We start from the raw sequence: 19199 nt of genomic DNA on the forward strand, positions 1-19199 counted from the left end.
CTGTGCAGGGTTCAAGGAGGAAACCTCGAGCTTTTAGGCTTCTTCTGCACTCCTACCCTGCTGCTGAGCTGTAGAACAACGCAGATGGGACACAGACGACTGTGGTCCAGGGTGGCCGTGCCACAGCCCTGGCACCAAAAGGAGCCACGGTGCTGCTGTGATCTGCATGGAGCTGTCTGCACGGCCCGGACTCTGCCCAAGCTGGGAGCGATGCAGACATGCGCGCTGCGACCTGCCAGCCTTACCCTGCCGATTAATGATTCACCTGTTGCGATACAGCACTTCCTGCTGGAAGCTCCCAAAAATCCACATCAGCAACCGTTGTGTAAGTCAGAGACAACACACATAACATTAAGCAAACCCTAAGCACGTGGGAATTTTTTTTTATCTCTCCAGATGTCTTTGCACCTTCCAGAGGGATGAAAATACCGGCGTGTACTTTATCCTTCACATGGCAAGTAAGGAGAATCTGTTTTCCAGAGATGCAGAAACACCCCAGCTTCACAGTCTTTTCTGCTCTCAGGATTGTCAGCCCCAAAAAAATTCTGTTGAGTTTTGACCAATGCTGACAAACCAGACCCTGTTTCTGAGCCACAGTTTCTCACGCTGTTGTTCACCCAAGCCCTGCTGACTCAACCTCGCTCCACCTTCACCTGGAAGTGGGGTGATACATGTCAGGAAGGCACCGGCTCCTCCTTGCAAGTCTGATTCCTGCTAAGTATTCCCATAAATTAAAGGAAGGTACTCACTAGGGTGGTAAAACCAGGCACCTCCCAGGCACTGAGATTTACCTAGGGGTTAAGGGAAAGCAGAAGATAAAGGGAACTTCCTCCCAGCATCAGTATCTGACCTCTTACAGGGAACCCAGGGGTCTTGGGGAGATTTTTAGGGAGTTTTCCTCTTCCTTTTCCCCACTCCTTGGGGCTTTCCCTATTTCCTCTCAGGCACAGCAGTTTCTCGGGGACCGTGGCTGGGAGCTGCTCGAGAAGCTCAGCACCAAGCCTTGCTGGGGTGGAGCTCGCCTCATCCCTGTCCCAAGCAAGGTTCCTGAGAACAGGCTGCGGTGTGGGAAGGGAGTTACAGGGCAGCACCAGAACCTCGGGGAAAGCCTGGAGGAGGTCTGTGCTCAGCGTGGCCCTGTGCCAGGGGCTGAGGGTCTGCGGGACAGACAGAAGGTGTCACTGTCCCCAGATGCCCCTGAGCCACAGGACCTGCAGATGACTGTGGAGCCTAATTCAAAGCCACACCATCCCCCAGCCAAGAACTGCACTGAAAATAGCTGGTGGACACAGCCCAGCTTCTGCACGGAGAGTTTGGAAAGTTTTGGAGAGGAGCTAATTTCCCCTTTTTAATTCTTTCTCCCATAAAACTATATTAGATAGGTTATGTATCCAAGAGGAATGTCCCTTTCCTTCAGAGTCTACTCTTCACATGCTCTGTGCCAAGGGCTCATTCCTGCCCTTCCACAAGTGGGATTTCAAGGGCACCCTGAGGAGCTGGCGGGGCAGGAGAGAGGAGGTGGCTGAGCATGCAAACGCACAGAAGAAACAAAGAGAGCAAGTCCCAGAGCACAGGGGGCACAAGAAGGGGACACAAAAGATCTGCTCCGAGCAGAACAGCCCCAGCCCCAGAGTGAGGAGAACGAACCATGACCACAGCCACTGTCCCTCTCCTGCAGGGACAGGCAGAGCATGGCACACAGCATGCACAGCATGCACGCTCTCAGGCCAGCTCTGCTGGCTCGCCAGGGCAAAGGGCAAGGCTGGACGCAGGGGCAGCCAGGGGATGCACTGGCTCCAGGACACAGCTGAGGCCCCAGGTCTGGTGGCTGTGGGCACCCAGCCACCTGTGCAGCCTGGGTATCCAGGACATCATCCCACGGGAGGCATCTCCCTGATGCCCATGGTGCCCTTGGAGAAGGACTGAGCCCCACTGCAACCTGAGGGTGGGGAAGATAAGGTCCCACTCCCCCAGCATGCCCTCACACTCTGATCCCATTACAACCACCTTGGGGATCTCCACTGGCCTGGCTCCAGTGTGGCAATGCCTTTCTTGTAACGGGGAGCCCCAAAACAGAACCCAGCATGCTAGCAGGGGGGGACAAATCACTCCCTCACCCTGTCCCTGCACTCCATCCCAGGACTGGCCACTGACAGCAGGGCTGTCAGCACAGGCAGGGCGAGCACTCAGGTGTCTCGGCTCTGTGCCAGCCTTGGCTGCAGCCTTGGGCCACGTCAGCAGAGCTGGGTGCGGGTGGTGCTGCCAGATGAGGCGGGTGGCCAGGGCTCAGCCCACACCCCAGCCCCAGCCTCAGCCCAGCACCAGCGGGGCCTCGATCGCCTGCTCAGGCAGCTCGGTTACTCCACATGGAGCCAACCCCGCAGCCCCACTGGCTGGGGACAGGGGGTGAAGGCCAGAGCGCTGTGCGTCCTTCTTATCCCCTGTTATCTTCCAGACAAACCCAAACTGAGGCACGGCTCGGCAGAGTCCCTGACGGGCTCGTATGCCACGACCAAGGCTGCTGCTGCATGCTGCCAGCGTGGGGCTCTCCTGCCAGGCACCACGGGGCTGTGAGCACAGCCTGGGTGTGGGGCAGAGTGGGTTTATGGGGTGCAGGGGGTCAGGCACGGCGTGGCACAGCCGAGCTGCAGCAGGAGGGCTCTGCAGGGCCAGGTGGGCAGCTGGGGGATGATGCCGGGAGAGGCTGAGTCTTTGCCAGAGCCCCTTTCTGTGCCAGTTTCTCCCTAAGAAAAACACAGTGTGTTTTCCTCCGGGAGCTGTGGTACCCCCACAGGACCACGGAGGTGACTCTGCCAGGTGACATGGCAGCTGGGAGACCTTTGCGACACCTCAGGCGATGTCAAGGGCGGCGCGAGGCAGCCATGTCACAGCTGCAGAGCGGACTCTGCACTCGCCTGTGGCATTGGCCTCTGTGCACGCTGTTAGGGAAATCCTGATGCGATAAGCCACGGCTCTGCTGCCAAGCCCTTTCACAGAATCACAGAATTGTCTAGGTTGGAAGACACCTCCCAGATCACCCCATCCAACCTCTGACCTCCCACTAACCAGTCCTCCACTAAACCATATCCCTAAGCTCTACATCTAAACGTCTTTTGAAGACCTCCAGGGATGGTGACTCCACCACTTCCCTGGGCAGCCCATTCCAATACCTCACAACCCTTTCGGTAAAGAAGTTCTTCCTAATATCCAACCTAAACCTCCCCTGGTACAACTTTAGCCCATTCCCCCTCATCCTGTCACCAGGCATGTGGGAGAACAGACCAACCCCCACCTCACTACAGCCTCCCTTAAGGTACCTGTAGGGAGCAATAAGGTCTCCCCTGAGCCTCCTCTTCCCCAGGCTGAACACCCCCAGCTCCCTCAGCCTCTCCTCGTAAGCCTTGTTCTCCAGACCCCTCACCAGCCTCATTGCCCTGGCTGGGAAGCACACTGGCTGGAGCACTGCTCCGCTGGGGAGGACCTCAGGATGCCGGCAGGCAGTGGCTGAGCCACAGCCAGGGAGGTGTCCTCATGGCCAAGGCCATCACCCGGGCAGAGCACGGCCAGCACCCGGGGGGCTGCATCCCGGCTGGGCTCCCCGTGACAGGCGGGGGGGGGGGACCACTGGGGCGAGCACAAGGATGCTGCAAGGCCTGGAACAACCCACACGGCTGGACAGGCTGCCGGGACCGGGATAACGATAACACGGACAGCAGACTGGGGAGGGGGGGGACACCCCGTCGGTGCGCACAGACACGGGAGGGGATGGGGACGGGGCCAAGTGCCCTGGGCTGGCCCGAGGGGCAAGGACAGGGGCAGGGGAAGGGGCACCGGCGGCGGCACCGGCGGCTCCCCCGGCCTCTCCCCCGGGGCGGGACGGGGCGGTGCGGGCCAACCTCCTCCCCACCGCCGCCCGTGGGCTTTAAAGCGGGCGGCGCGGGGCGCGCGCGCTCGGCCCGCGGGATGTGGGCGCGCACGGCGCTGGCGTGCGCGGCGGTGCTGGCGAGTGCGCGCGCCTGGCCCGGCGGCGCGGTGTGCGCGCAGCGGGTGGCGGCGGCGCCGGGCACGGGTGCGGGTGGCGCTCGCTACGTCGCCTTCCTCAGCCTCGGACCGGGGCCCCCCGCGCTGGTGGAGAGCTCCTGGGCCGGGCGCGGGCGCCTCCTCGCTTGCTGGGCGCGCCGCGACCCCCGCCTGGTGCGCGCTTTCCGCGCCGCCTGCGCTCGCCACCCCCCCGGCGCCCCCGGGGCCGCGCTGCGCAGGGAGCTGGGCGCGCTCTGGAGGCGCCGAGCCGCCTGCACCGACCCCGAGCCGCCGGGCGAGCGCCGCCGCCGCCGCCGGAGAGGTTGGACGGTGCCCGGCACGCTGTGGTGCGGAGCCGGGGACTCGGCCGGGAACGCCACCGAGCTGGGTACGGGAACGGGGACGGCCCCGTCGGGGTTGGGGTCGGGATCGGGATCGGGCGGTGGCCGCCGGGCGCTGAGCGGTGCCGCCGCCCGCAGGTGTCTTCCGCGGTCCCGACCGGTGCTGCCGCGAGCACGACCAGTGCGAGGCGCAGATCACGGCGCTGCAGTTCAACTACGGCATCCGCAACTACCGCCTGCACACCGTGTCCCACTGCGACTGCGACGCCAGGTGCGCCGGGGCCTCTCCGGGGTCGTGCCGGGACGCCGTCGGGGTTGTCGGGGCCGCGCCGCTCACCCCCTGCCCGCCCGCAGGTTCCGGCGGTGCCTGCTGGCCCTCAACGACACCATCTCCAACATCATCGGCGTCACCTTCTTCAACCTGCTGGAGGTGCCGTGCTTCGTGCTGGAGGACAGCGAGGAGTGCGTGCAGTGGCACTGGTGGGGCGGGTGAGTGTCCCCGCGCGTCCCCGCTCCCCCTTCTCTCCGCGACCCCCGGGGCTGTGCCGGTGGGGGCCTGACGCTGCCCGGTGTCCCCCCCCTCACCTTTCTCTAAGGTGTGAACGCTACGGCGTGGTGCCCCTGGCCAGGATGGTGCAGCAGAAGCAGTACGGCCACGGGCTGCCCTCGGACGGCAGCGACAGCGACCGGGGAAGGAAGCCCTCGGGAGCACGTCGGAAGCGCCCGCGGCAGGGGCTGGGACGCGGTCCTGGGCTCCGCCGTGCGCGTAGGCCTGTGACAGCCCAGCAGCTGCGGGACACGGGTGCCTCGTCCCCTGCGTCTGCCAGGGATGAGGCTGAGCCCACTGCTGGGCATGCAGCACCTTGGGGTGAGCTGGAGCCAGGCCTGCCGACAGTGGTGGCCACGTCGGGACAGGAGCTCGCTGGAGGACAGCAAGGGCCTGGGGCCTCGCCGCAGCCCACCCTTAAGGCTCGCCATGAAGACAGCAGCATCGCATCCAGCCTGGTTACAGAGCCCTGTGAGGCTGTCCCTGCACTTCCCGGGGATGGACACAGGCAGCAGAGTGAGTGGGGGCTTGGGGCAGTGCGTGTAGGAGCGGGGCTTTCCTGGGGATTGAGCGGGTTTGGTTTGGTCACTCTGGCTGTGTTCGCTCTCCTCAGGCCCAGGGAAGACGTGCAGGTGCTACAAGCGGCTGGATAAGTGTGAGCACCAGATTGCACCCCATGAGATGAAGTACCAGCTGCATAACGCAGACAACCGGACGCTCTTCCACTGCAACTGCACCCGCAGGTCTGTGTCCTAGCTCATGTGTGTGCCAAGCCCTGGCCCCTTGAGCGAGCACTGTCTGGGACTGGGACGTGCCCCAGGAGGATGGCAGGGCTTCCATCTGCCATCACGGGGCACAAGCAGATGGTTTGGGGTTGAAAGAGGTGGGACCCAGCGCGATGCCCACTCCAACCAGCAGCTGCTGACTGCCACCTATCTGTGCCCATAGACTGGCGCGGTCCCTGCGCAGGGCGAAGGGTTTCCATGAGGTGCAGGCAGCAGTCTTGGCTGACCACGTTGCTGCAGCTTGCTTTGTGTTGGAGCCACTCGCCAACTGCAGCCTGGGCAAGGAGCCACAGCACAAGTAAGTGCAGAGGGGCAAGGGAAAATGTGGTGTGCTTGGGGATTCCTAACCTGCTGGGAAGGTGGGATGGATGCCCTGGGGCTGGGTGCTATCATGCAGGCTTGGCTGTTTGGTGCGAGGCGGTCGTCATAAGCATTTGTCCCATTTTTCTGTGCCAGGGGCAGGAGTGGGGTGGAAGGCAGAGGCTGTCAAGTGCTACAGCCTCCAGAGCTGCTTTGTCACTCCCTGTCCTGCTCCTCCAGCAGCTGTACCTCAGCCACCCGGGCTGTGCTTGTAGCACCTGCACGGCATCTCAGCAACATCCTGAAGCACTGGGGTGCTCCTCGCATAACCTCCAAGAAGGTCAAGCATCAAGACTGGAAGACACGGGGCAGCGGCAGCACCCTCTACAAGCAGTGCCGGCACCTGGCTTTGGAGCAGAAGCTGTGTGCACAGCATCGTGCAGCACCCCCGTGACGCCTGAGCAGCGTGGGCATGCCTCGCGTGGGAAGGAAGACGTGCTGTGCAGCGGGCACTGAGTGGAGCTGCTTAATGTCTGGTCCTTGAGAGAAAGGATGGCACCAAGCATGGCTGCTGGCATGACTACGTGGAATTGGGGCGGGGGGGGCACAGCTGGAAGGAGGGCAAGCAGAGGGGCTAGGAAGGCTCAGCTACCCCTCTCCTGAGGAGCTGTGGCACCAGCTGTGAGCATCAAAGCGACGGGAAAGGAAGGGGAGCCCTTGAGTAAGGGGGAAGCCACCATTGCCCTTCCCTTTTGTGCCAAGGGGCAGGGAGAATGCTCTGGGCGTATAAGCCTCAGGCAGGAGCTGGGGGGGGGGAGAGGGGCCTGAGGGATCTGGGGTGAGCCTGGCGCCCTCCCCAGACTGCTGGGGCAGGGCAGGCTGGGCTCTGGAGGTGAAGGGCAACAGCCAGGCACAGAGCTCTGCCCTGGGGAGGGTCAGTCCCTGTGTGCGGCACGAGACAAATAAAGGGTGGTCTCTGCATGGTGTGTGGTGCTGGGCCAGGGCCGTGCCTGCTGCGTCCCCTCTTTTCTGGGGCTGTTCCTACGCTGCAGTAAGCACAGAGCATCTGGGGCAGGCAGGATGGTTTTATTGTGTTGCTCACGCTACGTCCAAGCCTGAGGCACAGTGGTAGTGGCAGGAAAGAAGCACGCTCCGCTCTCTGGGGTACCCACAGCAGCACTGCGCCCTGGGGCTAGGCCTCGCTGCAGGAGTCAGAACTGCCTCCAGCGCTTGTCCCTGCCCCTCCTCAGGCCTGCTCTCCTGCCTGACAGCCCAACACTCGCACCTTTGAACCTCGCAGGGGCTTCCCTTGGCCAATACTCCCCTGCCAACCCCATCCTGGACCAGCCTTCCCCTCCCCTCTGCCCCCCTCGCCGCCCCAGGAGGGCAGCGGCTCCAGGCTGCGGGGAGCAGGGGCAGGCAGGCAGCAGGAGGGCAGAGGTCAGTCACCGCAATAAATAAGGGAGAGGGACGTCTCAGCAGGGAAGTGGCAAAGGAAAGCACACAGCAAGCGCGCTACGGGGAAAGGGGGTGCTGCATTAGTGGCCCGTGGCACATCTATGGCTGCTGTCTCGCTCCCAGGGGCTGCTCCCCTCCTTCGCAGAGGTGCCGTAGGGGGCTCCTGGGGGGCTTGTAGGGCTCACCCTCCGGCAGGGAGGGCCCTGGTCTGCGTTCTCCCTCTGTTTGCCCAAAGCCTGGTCGATCATCTCTAGGCGCAGTGCAGGCAGCAGGCCCAGGTTCCTGGGGTCGGCCCTGGCCAGGGCGTTGTCGGCAGAGATGCAGCGGGAGGCGCGCTGCTCCCGCACAGTCTGGTAAAAGGAGCCCAAGCTGCCCTCCTGGCTTTCAGCCGCCTGCCCCACTTCCTTGGCTTTGGCTCCGCGGTGCCCTGGCTCCTCCTGGGGCAGGTGGATGGTGGGGATGTCCCCAGGGAGGCCTCGACGGCTCTGGGGTGAGGGGCTGCGACTGGTGCCCCTGTCCCGGCTTGATGGCCGCAGGATGAGGCCCTGGAACTTGGCCAGGCTAGGGCTTCGGCTCCGGTGCCGTTTCATCTTGCCTGGGCTGGGGCTGCGGGATTTGGGGGCCAGCAGGACGAGGGTGCTGTCATCCTCCTCTTCCGAGCTGCTGCCCGAGCTGTCTGTGGGGCTGCTGCCCTCCTCTGACCTGGGCATGGAGATCTGCAGCCTTGCGTCAGGGCTGCTGGCTGTGGCACGCTGCAGCAGCACGCCCTGTTCAGCCAAGCACACGCACACCCCACCACCACCCTCACCCCTCATCCCTGCTCACCTGGAAGGGCTCCGTCACACCTGCGATGCTGCTGGAGGTGTTGCTGTAGTACCCGAGGATGTACTCGCCTTTCCCCTTGGGCAGCGCCTCCTCTGAGAACAGCACCTGCAGGCCAAGGAAAGCTGATGGGCACCGGGGCTGGGCACGGGGGTGTCCCCCACCACCTCCAGACCCAGCTGAGAGCCCTGATGCCCACACTGTGGGGCAAAAGGGCCTTCCGTGCAATAGGGGAAGCCACTGATGTGGGGGCTGGTGCCTTGCCGTAGGGCACACACACCCAGCATCTTGCAGGGCTGGCCTTGGCTCCTGGAGACGCTCACCTGTGCACACAGCTGCTTCTCGATGAAGCGCTCTCCATCATCGCTCCTGGCCCAGACGTAGGACACGTAGTCTTTAGGATGCCGAAAACCAACCTGCGTGTGCACGGGAGAACAGGGGTGAGCTGGGGGACATCTGCCCAACTCAGCACCCTCAGCCCTTGCCTGGCATTTGCTCTCCTTGCACAAGGGCACCGACAGCTGCCTTGCACATGCACACACTCAGCCCAGTGCCATGGCCCCAGTAACAGCTTTGGGCCATGTGGAACCCACAGAGCAGGAGGAGGAGGATGAAACCTCTGGATCCACGTCTCCTGCAGCAGGGTCAAAGCCTGCTGGTATCCACAGAGCCCCCCCAGAGCAGGAGAGCAGAGAGGACAGGCTAAGGCCAAGCTGATGGGGACCCACTGGTGCTGTGAAGTGCCCCCCACCCTCTCCAGCCACAAGCCCCTACCCGGTAGAGGCCTATCCAGTCCCAGGAGCTCCGGTGGAAGCCAGCAGCCACCTTGTACTTGACAACTGCTTGCTCAGGCCTATTCCACTCATCAGCCACGTAAATCTCCACCGGAGGCTTGTCTGCCTTGGAAGCAAACTGACAAACATGCATGTGGTGGGCAAGGGCGAGTGGCCATATGCCAGACAGCTGCCCCTGCTGCCCAGGGCACCCGTCTGGCACCGGACCCTCCAGCACACACCAAGAGCAGCAACCACCCCATCCCCAGCCACAAGACTGAAGCTGCCTTGCAAAAATAAGGCGAGAAATCCACACCCCACCCCGTGCTGCACACAAGAATTGGGCATCCAGGGCCTCCCGTGCCCAGTGGCCCCGGCAGGCGCTCACCTGCACTGCAAAGATAGCAGCTACCGGCTTGTGGTCGCTGACCGTGTATTCCATGTGGCTGCAGTAGCAGAGCTGGCTCACCGACAGGATGCCCCGGCTGGGCTGGTATCCACCTGCACCGAGCCCGACGCTGGGAGATTTGATCTTCCAGAGGATGCGGTCAGTCCAGGCTGGTTTTCGCTTCTTGGCACTGCAGGGCACAGAGGGGGGCATCTCTTGCCTGGCAGGGGGGCAGCGGGCTCCACCCCAAACTGCCTCCCCCTGGCACTACAGCACGTGGGGGCAGGGGACGCAGCTCATCGTGGCGCACAGCTCTGTGCAGCTGCAGGGACAGACCTGCACTGGCACCAGCACAAGAGCTGTGTCCCCAGCCTGACGTCCCCAGCCCAGCCCACGCCTGCCCCGGCATGGCTTTCCCTACCCCTCACCCCTCAGCCATGCCTCCTGCTCCCAGCCCCGCTGTCCTACCTGCTGTCATATTTATTGGTGCCCACATCGAACTTGAAGGTGGGTGGGAAGTTGAGGGGTCCCTCCTGGAAGCCGGTCAGGACAGGCCAAGTGCTTTTGGCAATGTTCAGCTGAGGGGAAGAGAACAGGCGGGGAGCACACCAGGACCCCCAGCCAGACCTACACACGGCTCCGATAACCCAGCCCAGACCCTATAACCCGATAACCCCCACACCCTATGGGATAACAGCACGCAGCCACCTCCAAACACCCTGCTGAGCATCACGCAGGGTTCATCCGTGCCGTGCAGCAAGTCTGCAGGCTCAACACCCCCATTTCTTCCCAAAGCTCCAGTAAAGAAAACACTGATGTGTGTGCAGCTCCAGTGAAAAATATCCTGAGACTACGATGCCCACCAGTCCCCACGCAGCAAGGAGAAACAGGGCCCTTTGTGCCCTGTGTCTGCAGGAGGATGTGCAGTCCCACAGCCACACGGGCAGCTCTGGTGAGTGCCAAGGAGCCCAGCAGCACACCCGGCCCTCTCACCTGGTCCTTCTCCCAGAGCTGGTTCAGCATGTTGCTGTCGATGGCGTACTTGACGAAGCGGATATCGAGGCTCTCTATGCGAAAGTTGAGGTCCCCAAACCAGAAGACGAGGCTGTGGGGTGGGAGGGCAGTGGGCTACCAGGGCCAGGGCCACCAGAAGCAGACAGCAAAGCCACTGCGCTGGCTCTCACTGCACCAAAGGACAATTTTCCAGCTCTCCGCATGCAAGACCCAATCTCCACGCCCAGCTAGCACAATACCGCCTTGGCTCGGGCTCCAAGAAAAGCAGCGGGGTACGCACTCATGGTCCAAGATGCCGCTGGCTGCACGTCCCTCAAACTGCTGCATGTGCAGGATGGTGGCGAAGTCCTCCTTGCGCTGCTCCGCCTTCTCCAGGTGCGCTGGCAGGTGGCAGTTGAGGAAGCAGACCATGTGGCCGAAGATGGAGAGACGGACGCTCACCCCACCCTTGTTGCCCTGCACCAAAAAGCTGCCGTGAGCCCTCAGCAAGGCACCACCGCCACCACCCTCACCGCCGCACTCACCCAGTAGCCGCCCAGCCCCGTGCGGGTGCAGTCCGTCTGGATGTCCTGCAGGAAGGGGAGGTGGTAGTACTTGGCAAACACGAGTAGGATCACGCCTTGCATCCGCACTGTGCTGACCTGGAACAGGAATTGCAGCAGGATGGTGGCTGCAGCCCGGAGGCAGGCACAGCCTCCTCTACCTGCAGACCAGGGGCAGCCACGATATATACGTGCCTCCTTTCCAGGGGCTCAACAGCACATTTTGGTTCAGAGATCCACACACACCCTCCTAAATACTGACTGAGAAGCCCAGCGATGCTAGGTCTTATGTACTCAGTGCTAGTGCCCTGGGATCTGCTCCTGAAAAATATAGGAGTGTTTTACAGCTAATGAAACCTAAGAAGTTGAAAGCAGTGGTCAGGTCCTATATCAAGAGTGAAACCACGGGAAAATTCTACCTCAGGATGAGCCTGAGCAGGAATCAGAAAGGAATGAGCCTGCCCTAGGATTCGGAGGCTGCTGCCAGAATTGTTCCCATTCACCTCCTCGCCCCAGTGCAACGCAGCAGGCAGCAAGGTGTGTCCCCAGCATGCCACAGGGGAAGTCAAAGGCAGCCAGAAAGCAAGGAGGTGGTGGCAAAAGCTGGGCAGCATGCTGGTGGGGTGCCCCGCTCACCCTCACCTTCCACGCGCTGCTCAGAGGGCTGCAGTGCACCCCTCTGGCCAGTTCTCCCACTGCAAATCCTCTCTGTGCATGGCTCTCCCTGTGCATGGCTCAACCTGCCTCCCCCAGGGGAAGAGAACCCAGCCCCTTGGGGGTTTGCCTTACCAGCACAAAGTGGAAGGGGCTCAGGACATCCATGAACAGCTCGCTCCACTGATCTGTGAACAGGGCATCCTTCAGGCGCTTGTTTATCTTGCAGTTCACCTCCTGCAGCCTGGGAAGAAAGATGGGGACCTCTGCAGAGCCTGCCCAACCCCAGGTAGGTCGCTCAGCCGCACCAGGAAGGTGCCTGCATCCCATCTAGGGAATGCTTCTTGGGAGAGGTGCCTAAGGACAGCGCTGGGGAGTGGGGTCAGGGTCGGAAGGACACTTCAGGGGAGTGATTTAGAGCACAACCTGGCTATACCCCTGCTCCAGCAACGCTGGGCTGTGTGGTACACAAGTGGCATAGGGCCCTTAACCCTTTAATCAGGAGCAGTTTAACTTCACACGGCTAGGCAGCAGTCTAAAGCCTATCTTTAGGTGCAAGAAGAGCTTGCGGGGCCCGCCAGCTGCACCGATGTCTACAGAGAAGCCCCGTCACACCATTCCTTCAGCACAGAGCATTCAGACACAGCCTAGCCTCCCAGCTCAGAGCAGCAGCAACAGAAGGTTAACAGCGCTCCTACCCACTCAGCAATTAGCGAGCAGAAGGAAAGAGAGCGTCCCCAGAGAGCAGCAGGACTGGGAAACGCCTTGCCCAAAAATATCAAGTGCCCCAGGCATGAAGACACGGGTTGGAGGAAGGGGGGCAGCCAGGCACAGACACCCTAGAGGCAAAGGGGCTCCCCGGTACAGCGCACCCTGCCCTGGCCAAGACATTTCCAGCAAGCCCCTCGCACCACACGTGCTTCCCCTGCCCACATCCACGCAGGCAGGAACACCTGTGAAGCTGCTGGAGGCAGAGCATTTCCACCTCACACGCACAGGGAGCTTGCCAAGGCAGAGGCTGGAAAAAAAAAAAGCAGCACATCCCCGGCCTTGGCAAGGATCTGCGTGCTCCACAGCGATCCCCAAGGGTCTGGTTTTCCCTTTGACTATGGCAGAGCTCGCATTGCTGGCCACGCCAATAAAGCCTCACCACACTGCCGTGGAGCTGCCTTGCCAGCAGTTAAGCGTTGCCAGAGGCACAGAGCCAATCCAGCTGTGAGAAAACAGCAGATCTGTGCCCTCGAGGCCTGCATACCCACGGACAAAAGCCGAAACGAGGAAAATGCTCCCAGTAGACTCCGGCAGGCAAGTTAAATGCCTCTACAAACCTGACCAAGGGACTGCCAGGGTTTGGCAGCAAGAACGGCACCTCCCAAGGCCAGGCTCTGCACGGCCTAGCTGGCTATGGACTGCTCAAGGGTTCAAGGCTATCCAGGACTTGAGGGTTTCAGCTCTTCTTAGTACTCCCATTTTATTAGAAGCCAATCTTCCTTCACCCTTCATGACACCACACACTTGCGATGTCCGTCCCTCCCTGCTCCCTAAGCTCCAGGGCAGGCTGGAGCTGCAGCTCTTCCATCCTGAGCCCCCCGGGGTATGGGGAATTCCCCAAACAGGACCCAGGCTGGGGGCGGGGGCCCTGCACTTGGCTCACTCACCCGATGGCGATCATGTCTACATCGTTTGTCTCGCCCGTGTTGAGATGCAGCAGTGATGTCACATCGTTCGGGGGCATGGCTGTGCCCACGTTCCAGGTGACCACAGTGATGCTTGGGAGGAACAAGAAAGAACAGGCTTAACATTTGGGCTCAAAAGCCCATTTCCCACACCGTTCAGCCCCTGGCTCCCCCCAAGGAACCTGCCTGGAGCAGAAGCAGTTGCAGCAGAGGCTCAGCCGGGGCACATCCACCTACCCCGTTTGTGGCAGACAAATTACAGCCTCCAAATTTCTCTGGGGTCTGCCCAGTGTGGCAGCCCCGCTGTAACCCAAGCCCCGGTGTAATTCCATCAGCCAGCACAAACAGCCCTCATTTTCATCTCAGTGCTGACTGCCACAGCCAGGCTGGCACAGCAGGGAGCCTGCAAGACAGGATACCCCCAGGAAACTGCTTCCCCTCCTCTTCCCGTGCACCACTTTCCTCTTGGGTTCCCAGGGAAAGGGGCCTGGATCTCCACCCAGCGGGTCCTGCCCCAGAGCACAGCCAGCCTGAACAGCCCGGGCACCGCTTGCGACAGGAGTGCTGCAAGCCCAGCAGCTGTGTCCTTCACGAGTGCAAAGCCACCATCAGTCACAGCACATTAACACCATTACGCAGCACACAGCAGCAGCCCGCAGGCTCTCTCAGCAGCACTAGGACAAGCCTCAGTCACAAGAGGCACATTTCAACAGCAAGGCAGGGAAGCGCTGCACCATTTTGAGAGCTCAGGGATCGCGGCGGGGGGGCAAGCAGCACCTGCTCCAGAGCCTGTTCCTCTAATTCCACCTAGGAACGCCACCCCACCTCCTTCCCCCAAGCTGCTGCCTGCACAAGCAGCAGGCACTGGGTATGTCTCCCACCTTCAGCATGCACACAGGACCCTACGTGCCCACAGACCCTCAACCAAAACCTTTTCCAGCTGAACGCCATCCACAGCAGGAAGACTGAGGCGACTCCAACCCACAGAGAGGCCTCGGTTGCCACTTTACAATGGGGACATCCCTGCCCCGAGACATGGGGCTCCCCCTCTCCCCCACACACCGCGGGCAGCAGCACAGCACCAGGCGCTCACCGGAACGAGCCGTCCGCTGTCGCCCTTCCCACACAGTCCAGGAGAGCATCGGAGGAGTTGCTGGCACTCGGCAGGCCAAGAGATGGCCCAGACCTCCCGAACAGGGTGAACTCATCCGGTTCTGCCTTGGCGAGGGTCCCGGGCTTGGACAGGCCGACGTGTCCTGCGGCGATGAACTCGCTGGAGACGGCCTTGGGCAGACCGAGGGCTCTGGGGGACGAGCCCGCCCAGGCCGAGATGTGGTCGCTGGACTCCGCTTTGGGCAGCGCCTCTCTCCGCTCCGCAGACAGCGCCTTCCCGGGGGCAACTCGGTCCACGGGGCTGAGTTCTGGGAAGGACGACCAGCTCGGCGACTGGCTCGGCTTCACCGGCGACAACGCAGGGACACGGGCCAAGGGGATGCCCGAGCCTGGGGACAGCGGCCGGCGCTCCACCGGGGACAGCAAGGTCGGCAACGGGAACATCTGCGGGACCCCGGCCCCATCCGCCGGGGCCCTACCGACGTCCAGCGATAGGGGCTGGGCGGCCCGGCCGGGGACCCTCTCCTCGGGCCGCCCGCAGCCGTGCTGAGCCCCCTCGGGCTGCGAGCGCGGCGACCCGCAGGAGAGAGCCTCCAAGGCGGCGTCGGGCCGGGAGCATCTCCGCGCACCGGAGCCGCGGCCGCCAGGGCCCGAAGCCGGCGGGGCCGTGCTGTCGGGGACGAGCAGCGCGGGGGAAGCGGCGGCGGCGGCGGAGGGCGCGGGGCTCCGCGGGGAGACGGGCCGCGGACCCAGGGCGGCCGAGCCCAGCTCCGCGCTGCCCCGCCGGGCCGGCTCCATCTGCGGCAGAGCCACGGCGCCCTCCGGCACCGGCACCGGCACCGGCCGCCGCCGGGCTCCGCGCCCCCTCCCCGCCACCCCCCCGGCCGCCGCCGCCGCCGCTGCTCTCACCTGGCGGCGCTCCCCGCGATGTCAGCGCCGCCCCCGCCCCGCGTCCCGGTGCCCCCCCCACCCCCCTCCCCTCCCCAATTCCCCCGGGACCGGGAGCGGCGCCCCCCCCGGTGCGCGCAGCGCGTGCGGCCGGGTGCGCTACGTGCGGCTGCGCGTGCACGCGGCGCCGTGCGGGAGGTGCGGGGGGGGCGCGCGCACGGCTGCACACACGCGCGTTGTGTGTGTGTGTGTGTGTGTGTGTGTGTGCACAGCCTGCCCTGCGTCTGCTGTGTGCGCGGTGTTTGTGTGCGCGTTATCAGTGTGTGTGCAGGGTCACGCAGAAGCGCAGCATCACAGAACGTAAGGGATTGGAAGGGACCTTGAGACATCATCTAGTCCAATCCTCCTCCTGGAGCTGGAACACCAAGGTCAGGTCACACAGGAACACGTCCAGGTGGGTTTTGAAAGTCTCCAGAGAAGGAGGCTCCACAACCCCCCTGTGCAGCCTGTTCCTGTGTTCTGTCACCCTCACCATAAAAAAGTATCATCTCATATTTAAGCAGAACCTCCTATGTTCCAGCTTGCACCCATTGCCCCTCGTCTTATCATTGCTTGTCACCGAGAAGAACCTGGCTCTGTCCTCCTGACACTCACCCTTTACACATTTATAAACGTTGATAAGGTCTCCCCTCAGCCTCCTCTTCTCCAAGCTCCCTCAGCCTCTCCTCGTAAGGGAGATGTTCCACTCCCTTAATCACCCTCGTGTCTCTGCACTGGACTCTCTCATGCAGTTCCTGTCCTTGAACCGAGGGGCCCACAGCTGGATGCAATACTCCAGATGTTGTCACCAGGGCAGTGCAGAGGAGGAGGAGAACCTCTCTCGACCTGCTAACCACAGCCCTTCTGCTACACCCCAGGGTGCCATCAGCCTTCTTGCTCACAACGGCATGGTGCTGGCTCATGGCCATCCCGCTGTCCACCAGGACCCCCAGCTCCCTCTCCCTTTCGCTGCTCCCCAGCAGGGCCGTCCCCAACTCACGCTGGTGTCTGGGGTTGTTCTTGCCCAGATGCAGGACTCTGCACTTGCCCTCGTTATATTTCAGTAATTTCTCCCCGCCCAGCTCTCCAGCCTGTTGAGTTCCTGCTGGACGGCAGCTCGACTCCTCCCAGCTTTGTGTCAGCAGCAAGCTTGCTGGCGGCTCACTCCATGTCCTCACCCGAGTCACTGAAGAGTACATTAAACAGCACTGGTCCCAGTACCCACCCCTGGGGGACTCCGCTGGGTGCAGGACTCCCACTGGGCTCCATCCCATGACCACAGCTCTGCCTTGTTCCCCTCCCCGCAGTGCGTGCAGTCTGTGCGCAGTGCACGTGTGCGCGCAGAGCGCATCCACGGGGTGTTCGTGGGCGTGCTCACAACTGTTGTGCATCAGCTGCGCGTGCACACACGTGCTTGTTCACGCGCATCCGAGGCGCGCGCGAGGACGCGTGCAGCGCGCGCCTGTTGCGCGCGGGCGCGCGCGCCCCGAGCGCTGCGAGCCGCGGACCGGGGGCGCGCGGGGCGCGGCGCTCGAGGCGCGCCCCCGCGCCCTCGCCGCCGCCGCTCTGCGCACGCGCGGCGGGGGCGCGCGCGCGCGGTCCGCGACGTGGCGATGCGGCGGGCGGTGGCGCTGCTGGCGCTGCTGGCGGTGGCGGCGGGGGCCGAGCTGCGGGACTTGGCCCGGGGCAAGGTGGAGGTGGGTGCCGCGGGGTCGGTGCCGGTGATGGTGGTGATGGTGCCGGGGATGGTGACGGTGACGGGCTGTGCTGTGCTCTTTCTCCCCGCAGACGTGCGGCGGGTGACGGCTGAACCGGCTGCGGGAGGTAGGTGGTGTCGGGGTGGGGGGGAGGCGCGGCCCCGCGGCGGGCGCGGTCCCGCTCTGACCCCGGGTCCGTTCTGCCCCCAGGTGAAAGCCTTCGTCACCCAGGACATCCCCCTCTAGTACCCGGTGGGGGCTGTTGGGGGCTGCGAGGCACGGGGGGGGCTGTGTTGGGGCTGGGGGGGGCGGAATGGGGTGGGGATGGGAATGGGGTGGGGATGGGGACGGGAATGGGAACGGGAACAGGAACAGGATGGGGACGGGGACGGGATGGGGACTGGGATGGGGATGGGAATGGGAATGGGATGGGATGGGGATGGGACAGGATGGGGATGGGGTGGGGACCGCCTGGGGATGGGTAAGGATGGGGATAGGATGGGGATGGAATGGGGACAGGACAGGGACAGGAAGGGGATGGGATGGGATGGGATGGGATGGGATGGGATGGGATGGGGATGGGACAGGGACAAGATGGAGACGGGATGGGATGGAATGGGGAGACGGCCGCACAGGACGGGAGGGGATGGGATGGGACGGGACAGGATGTGGACGGGGTGTGGACAAAATGTGGCAGGGCAGGGGATGGAATGGGCTGGGACAGGACGGGATGTGGGGCTGCAGCAGGAGAGGATACAGGGCAGAACAGGACATGGGATGGGATGGGAACAGGACAGAGCATGGGATGGGGCGATGGGACAGGACAGGGGGGCTGCGTAGTCCTGCTTGGTGCTGCCCGCTCCTTAACACGCTTGCAAGCCATAACCTGGAGATGAAGCACCTGCCTGGCGCCGACCCCGAGCTTGTACTCCTCAACCACAGATACGAGGAGCTGGAGGTGAGTGCAGCCACCAGAGCCCCTGTGTCCCGGTGCAGGGCACCTGGGCTGGGTGTGAAGAGGCTGCAATCCCTGTCTCTGTGCAGAGAATCCCCCTGAGTGACATGACCCGGGAGGAGATCAACCAGCTGGTGCAGAAGCTGGGCTTCTACCGCAAGGAGACACCCGATGCCCCTGTTCCTGAGGAGTTTCGGTTTGCCCCTGCTAAGCCTCTGCCCACCCTGCAGCCCCCCAAAGCTCCTGCAGCTGACAGCGAGACCCCACCTGAACGCGACGACAAAGAACACCCAGACCTCTAGTGAGCGGTGCAAAGAGAAGTGGCAGAAGGTCCTGCAGCCTCAGTGGGTGAGGATGAGGGTGTTAGAGCAGCTGCCTCTGCCTGTGCAGCTGGGAACAGGTCCATGGGGTGACAAGGGTTTGACCACGATGCAGGGAGATCCTTCCAGCTCCCCCCACTGTTGCTCAGTGTTCATAGCCTCTTCCCCGGGGATGCTCTGAGCAGTTCTAGACTTGAGCAGGGGCTGCCAGTGCACCGAGGACATCCAAGTGAGCCATAGCTGCCTGTTATTGCCTTCCCCCACCCCAGCCATTCTGACACGGCCAACCTGAAGGAGCAGTAATCTCATTGTTCCTTTACTATGCCCCGAGGTTTAGTCACCTCCTGGTGCTGGGCAGCGATATCCTACCTGCACAGGACAGGATGAAACCCTCAGCAGAAAGCCCCAGGTGCTGAGAGTCGATGTGCTGAGTCCTGGAGGTGGGAAAGCTGCCCCCTAGGAGGGTTCGGCTTCACACCACCAGCAGGGTTGCCTCATATTGAGCACACAGTAAAACTTTTGCTTACAATCTGCTGCACCTTGTCATCTTTCCAGGGTGGGCACAGTGGGGCGTGCGTCAATGCCTGGAGGAGCTGGGTGCCTCAGAGCAACTGGCAGAGGTGGAGGGGGGCCACAAGGTCACCCTGGGTGCACGGTCACCTCTGGTTGGTGAGACCTCAACTGGGGTGGGACACGAACGGTTCCTCTCAGCTCTGTATTGTCCCTGTGCAGCAGGAGCTGTGCTCGCACAGAGGGGGCTCCATGCAGGTGGGGCTGCAAACACCCCCGGGCAAAGGGAGGCAGCCTTGCACACTGCAGGCAAGTTGCTCCAGGGGCTCTGTGTGGCCACGTTGCTTGGAAGGGGTT

The 19199-nt window shown here is 62.8% G+C and overlaps 3 protein-coding genes across 5 annotated transcripts; 2 read left to right on the forward strand and 1 right to left on the reverse strand.

Annotated features, from left to right (window-relative positions):
- Window positions 1-3963: 3963 nt before the first annotated feature.
- PLA2G3 (phospholipase A2 group III) lies at window positions 3964-7505 on the forward strand (the record flags this gene model as incomplete). 2 transcript variants are annotated; one of them, XM_084539341.1, is made up of 7 exons in its annotated part: window positions 3964-4408; window positions 4500-4632; window positions 4716-4850; window positions 4958-5424; window positions 5522-5651; window positions 5857-5991; window positions 6234-7505. In XM_084539341.1, the coding sequence occupies 7 exons, from the start codon at window positions 3964-3966 to the stop codon at window positions 6445-6447; spliced, it is 1659 nt and encodes a 552-aa protein (XP_084395467.1). In that variant the 3' UTR covers window positions 6448-7505. The 2 variants fall into 2 exon arrangements, with proteins under 2 accessions (XP_084395467.1, XP_084395468.1); XM_084539342.1 differs by having other exon boundaries at window positions 6237-7505.
- Window positions 7061-15331, reverse strand: INPP5J (inositol polyphosphate-5-phosphatase J). Of its 2 annotated transcripts, none has more exons than XM_084539339.1 (12): window positions 14414-15331; window positions 13303-13413; window positions 11780-11888; window positions 10973-11089; window positions 10729-10904; window positions 10428-10539; window positions 9903-10012; window positions 9435-9624; window positions 9048-9185; window positions 8597-8689; window positions 8277-8381; window positions 7061-8203 (listed from the first exon to the last, which is right to left on the reverse strand). In XM_084539339.1, exons 1-12 carry the CDS (start codon window positions 15229-15231, stop codon window positions 7532-7534), a joined length of 2751 nt encoding a protein of 916 aa, XP_084395465.1. In that variant the 5' UTR covers window positions 15232-15331; the 3' UTR covers window positions 7061-7531. The 2 variants fall into 2 exon arrangements, with proteins under 2 accessions (XP_084395465.1, XP_084395466.1); XM_084539340.1 differs by having other exon boundaries at window positions 7061-8167; window positions 14414-15330.
- A 1562-nt stretch (window positions 15332-16893) lies between these two features.
- On the forward strand, window positions 16894-18861 carry SELENOM (selenoprotein M). Its single transcript, XM_084539351.1, has 5 exons — window positions 16894-17057; window positions 17149-17184; window positions 17268-17302; window positions 17937-18015; window positions 18102-18861. The coding sequence occupies exons 1-5, from the start codon at window positions 16974-16976 to the stop codon at window positions 18312-18314; spliced, it is 447 nt and encodes a 148-aa protein (XP_084395477.1). The 5' UTR covers window positions 16894-16973; the 3' UTR covers window positions 18315-18861.
- The last annotated feature ends 338 nt before the right edge of the window (window positions 18862-19199 follow it).

This window comes from Aythya ferina, assembly GCF_964211825.1.
Source record: "Aythya ferina genome assembly, chromosome: 17".
Taxonomy (NCBI): Eukaryota; Metazoa; Chordata; class Aves; order Anseriformes; family Anatidae; genus Aythya; species Aythya ferina.

Coding starts and splice junctions, on each gene's coding strand:
- INPP5J (XM_084539339.1), bottom strand. CDS start 15,231: ATGGAGCCGGCCCGGCGGGGCAGCGCGGAGCTGGGCTCGGCCGCCCTG. Junction 10,905..10,972: donor CGGGGCTGGGCGGCTACTGG/GTGAGTGCGGCG, acceptor TTTTTGGTGCAG/GGCAACAAGGGTGGGGTGAG. Junction 8,690..9,047: donor ACTGGATAGGCCTCTACCGG/GTAGGGGCTTGT, acceptor GTGCACACGCAG/GTTGGTTTTCGGCATCCTAA.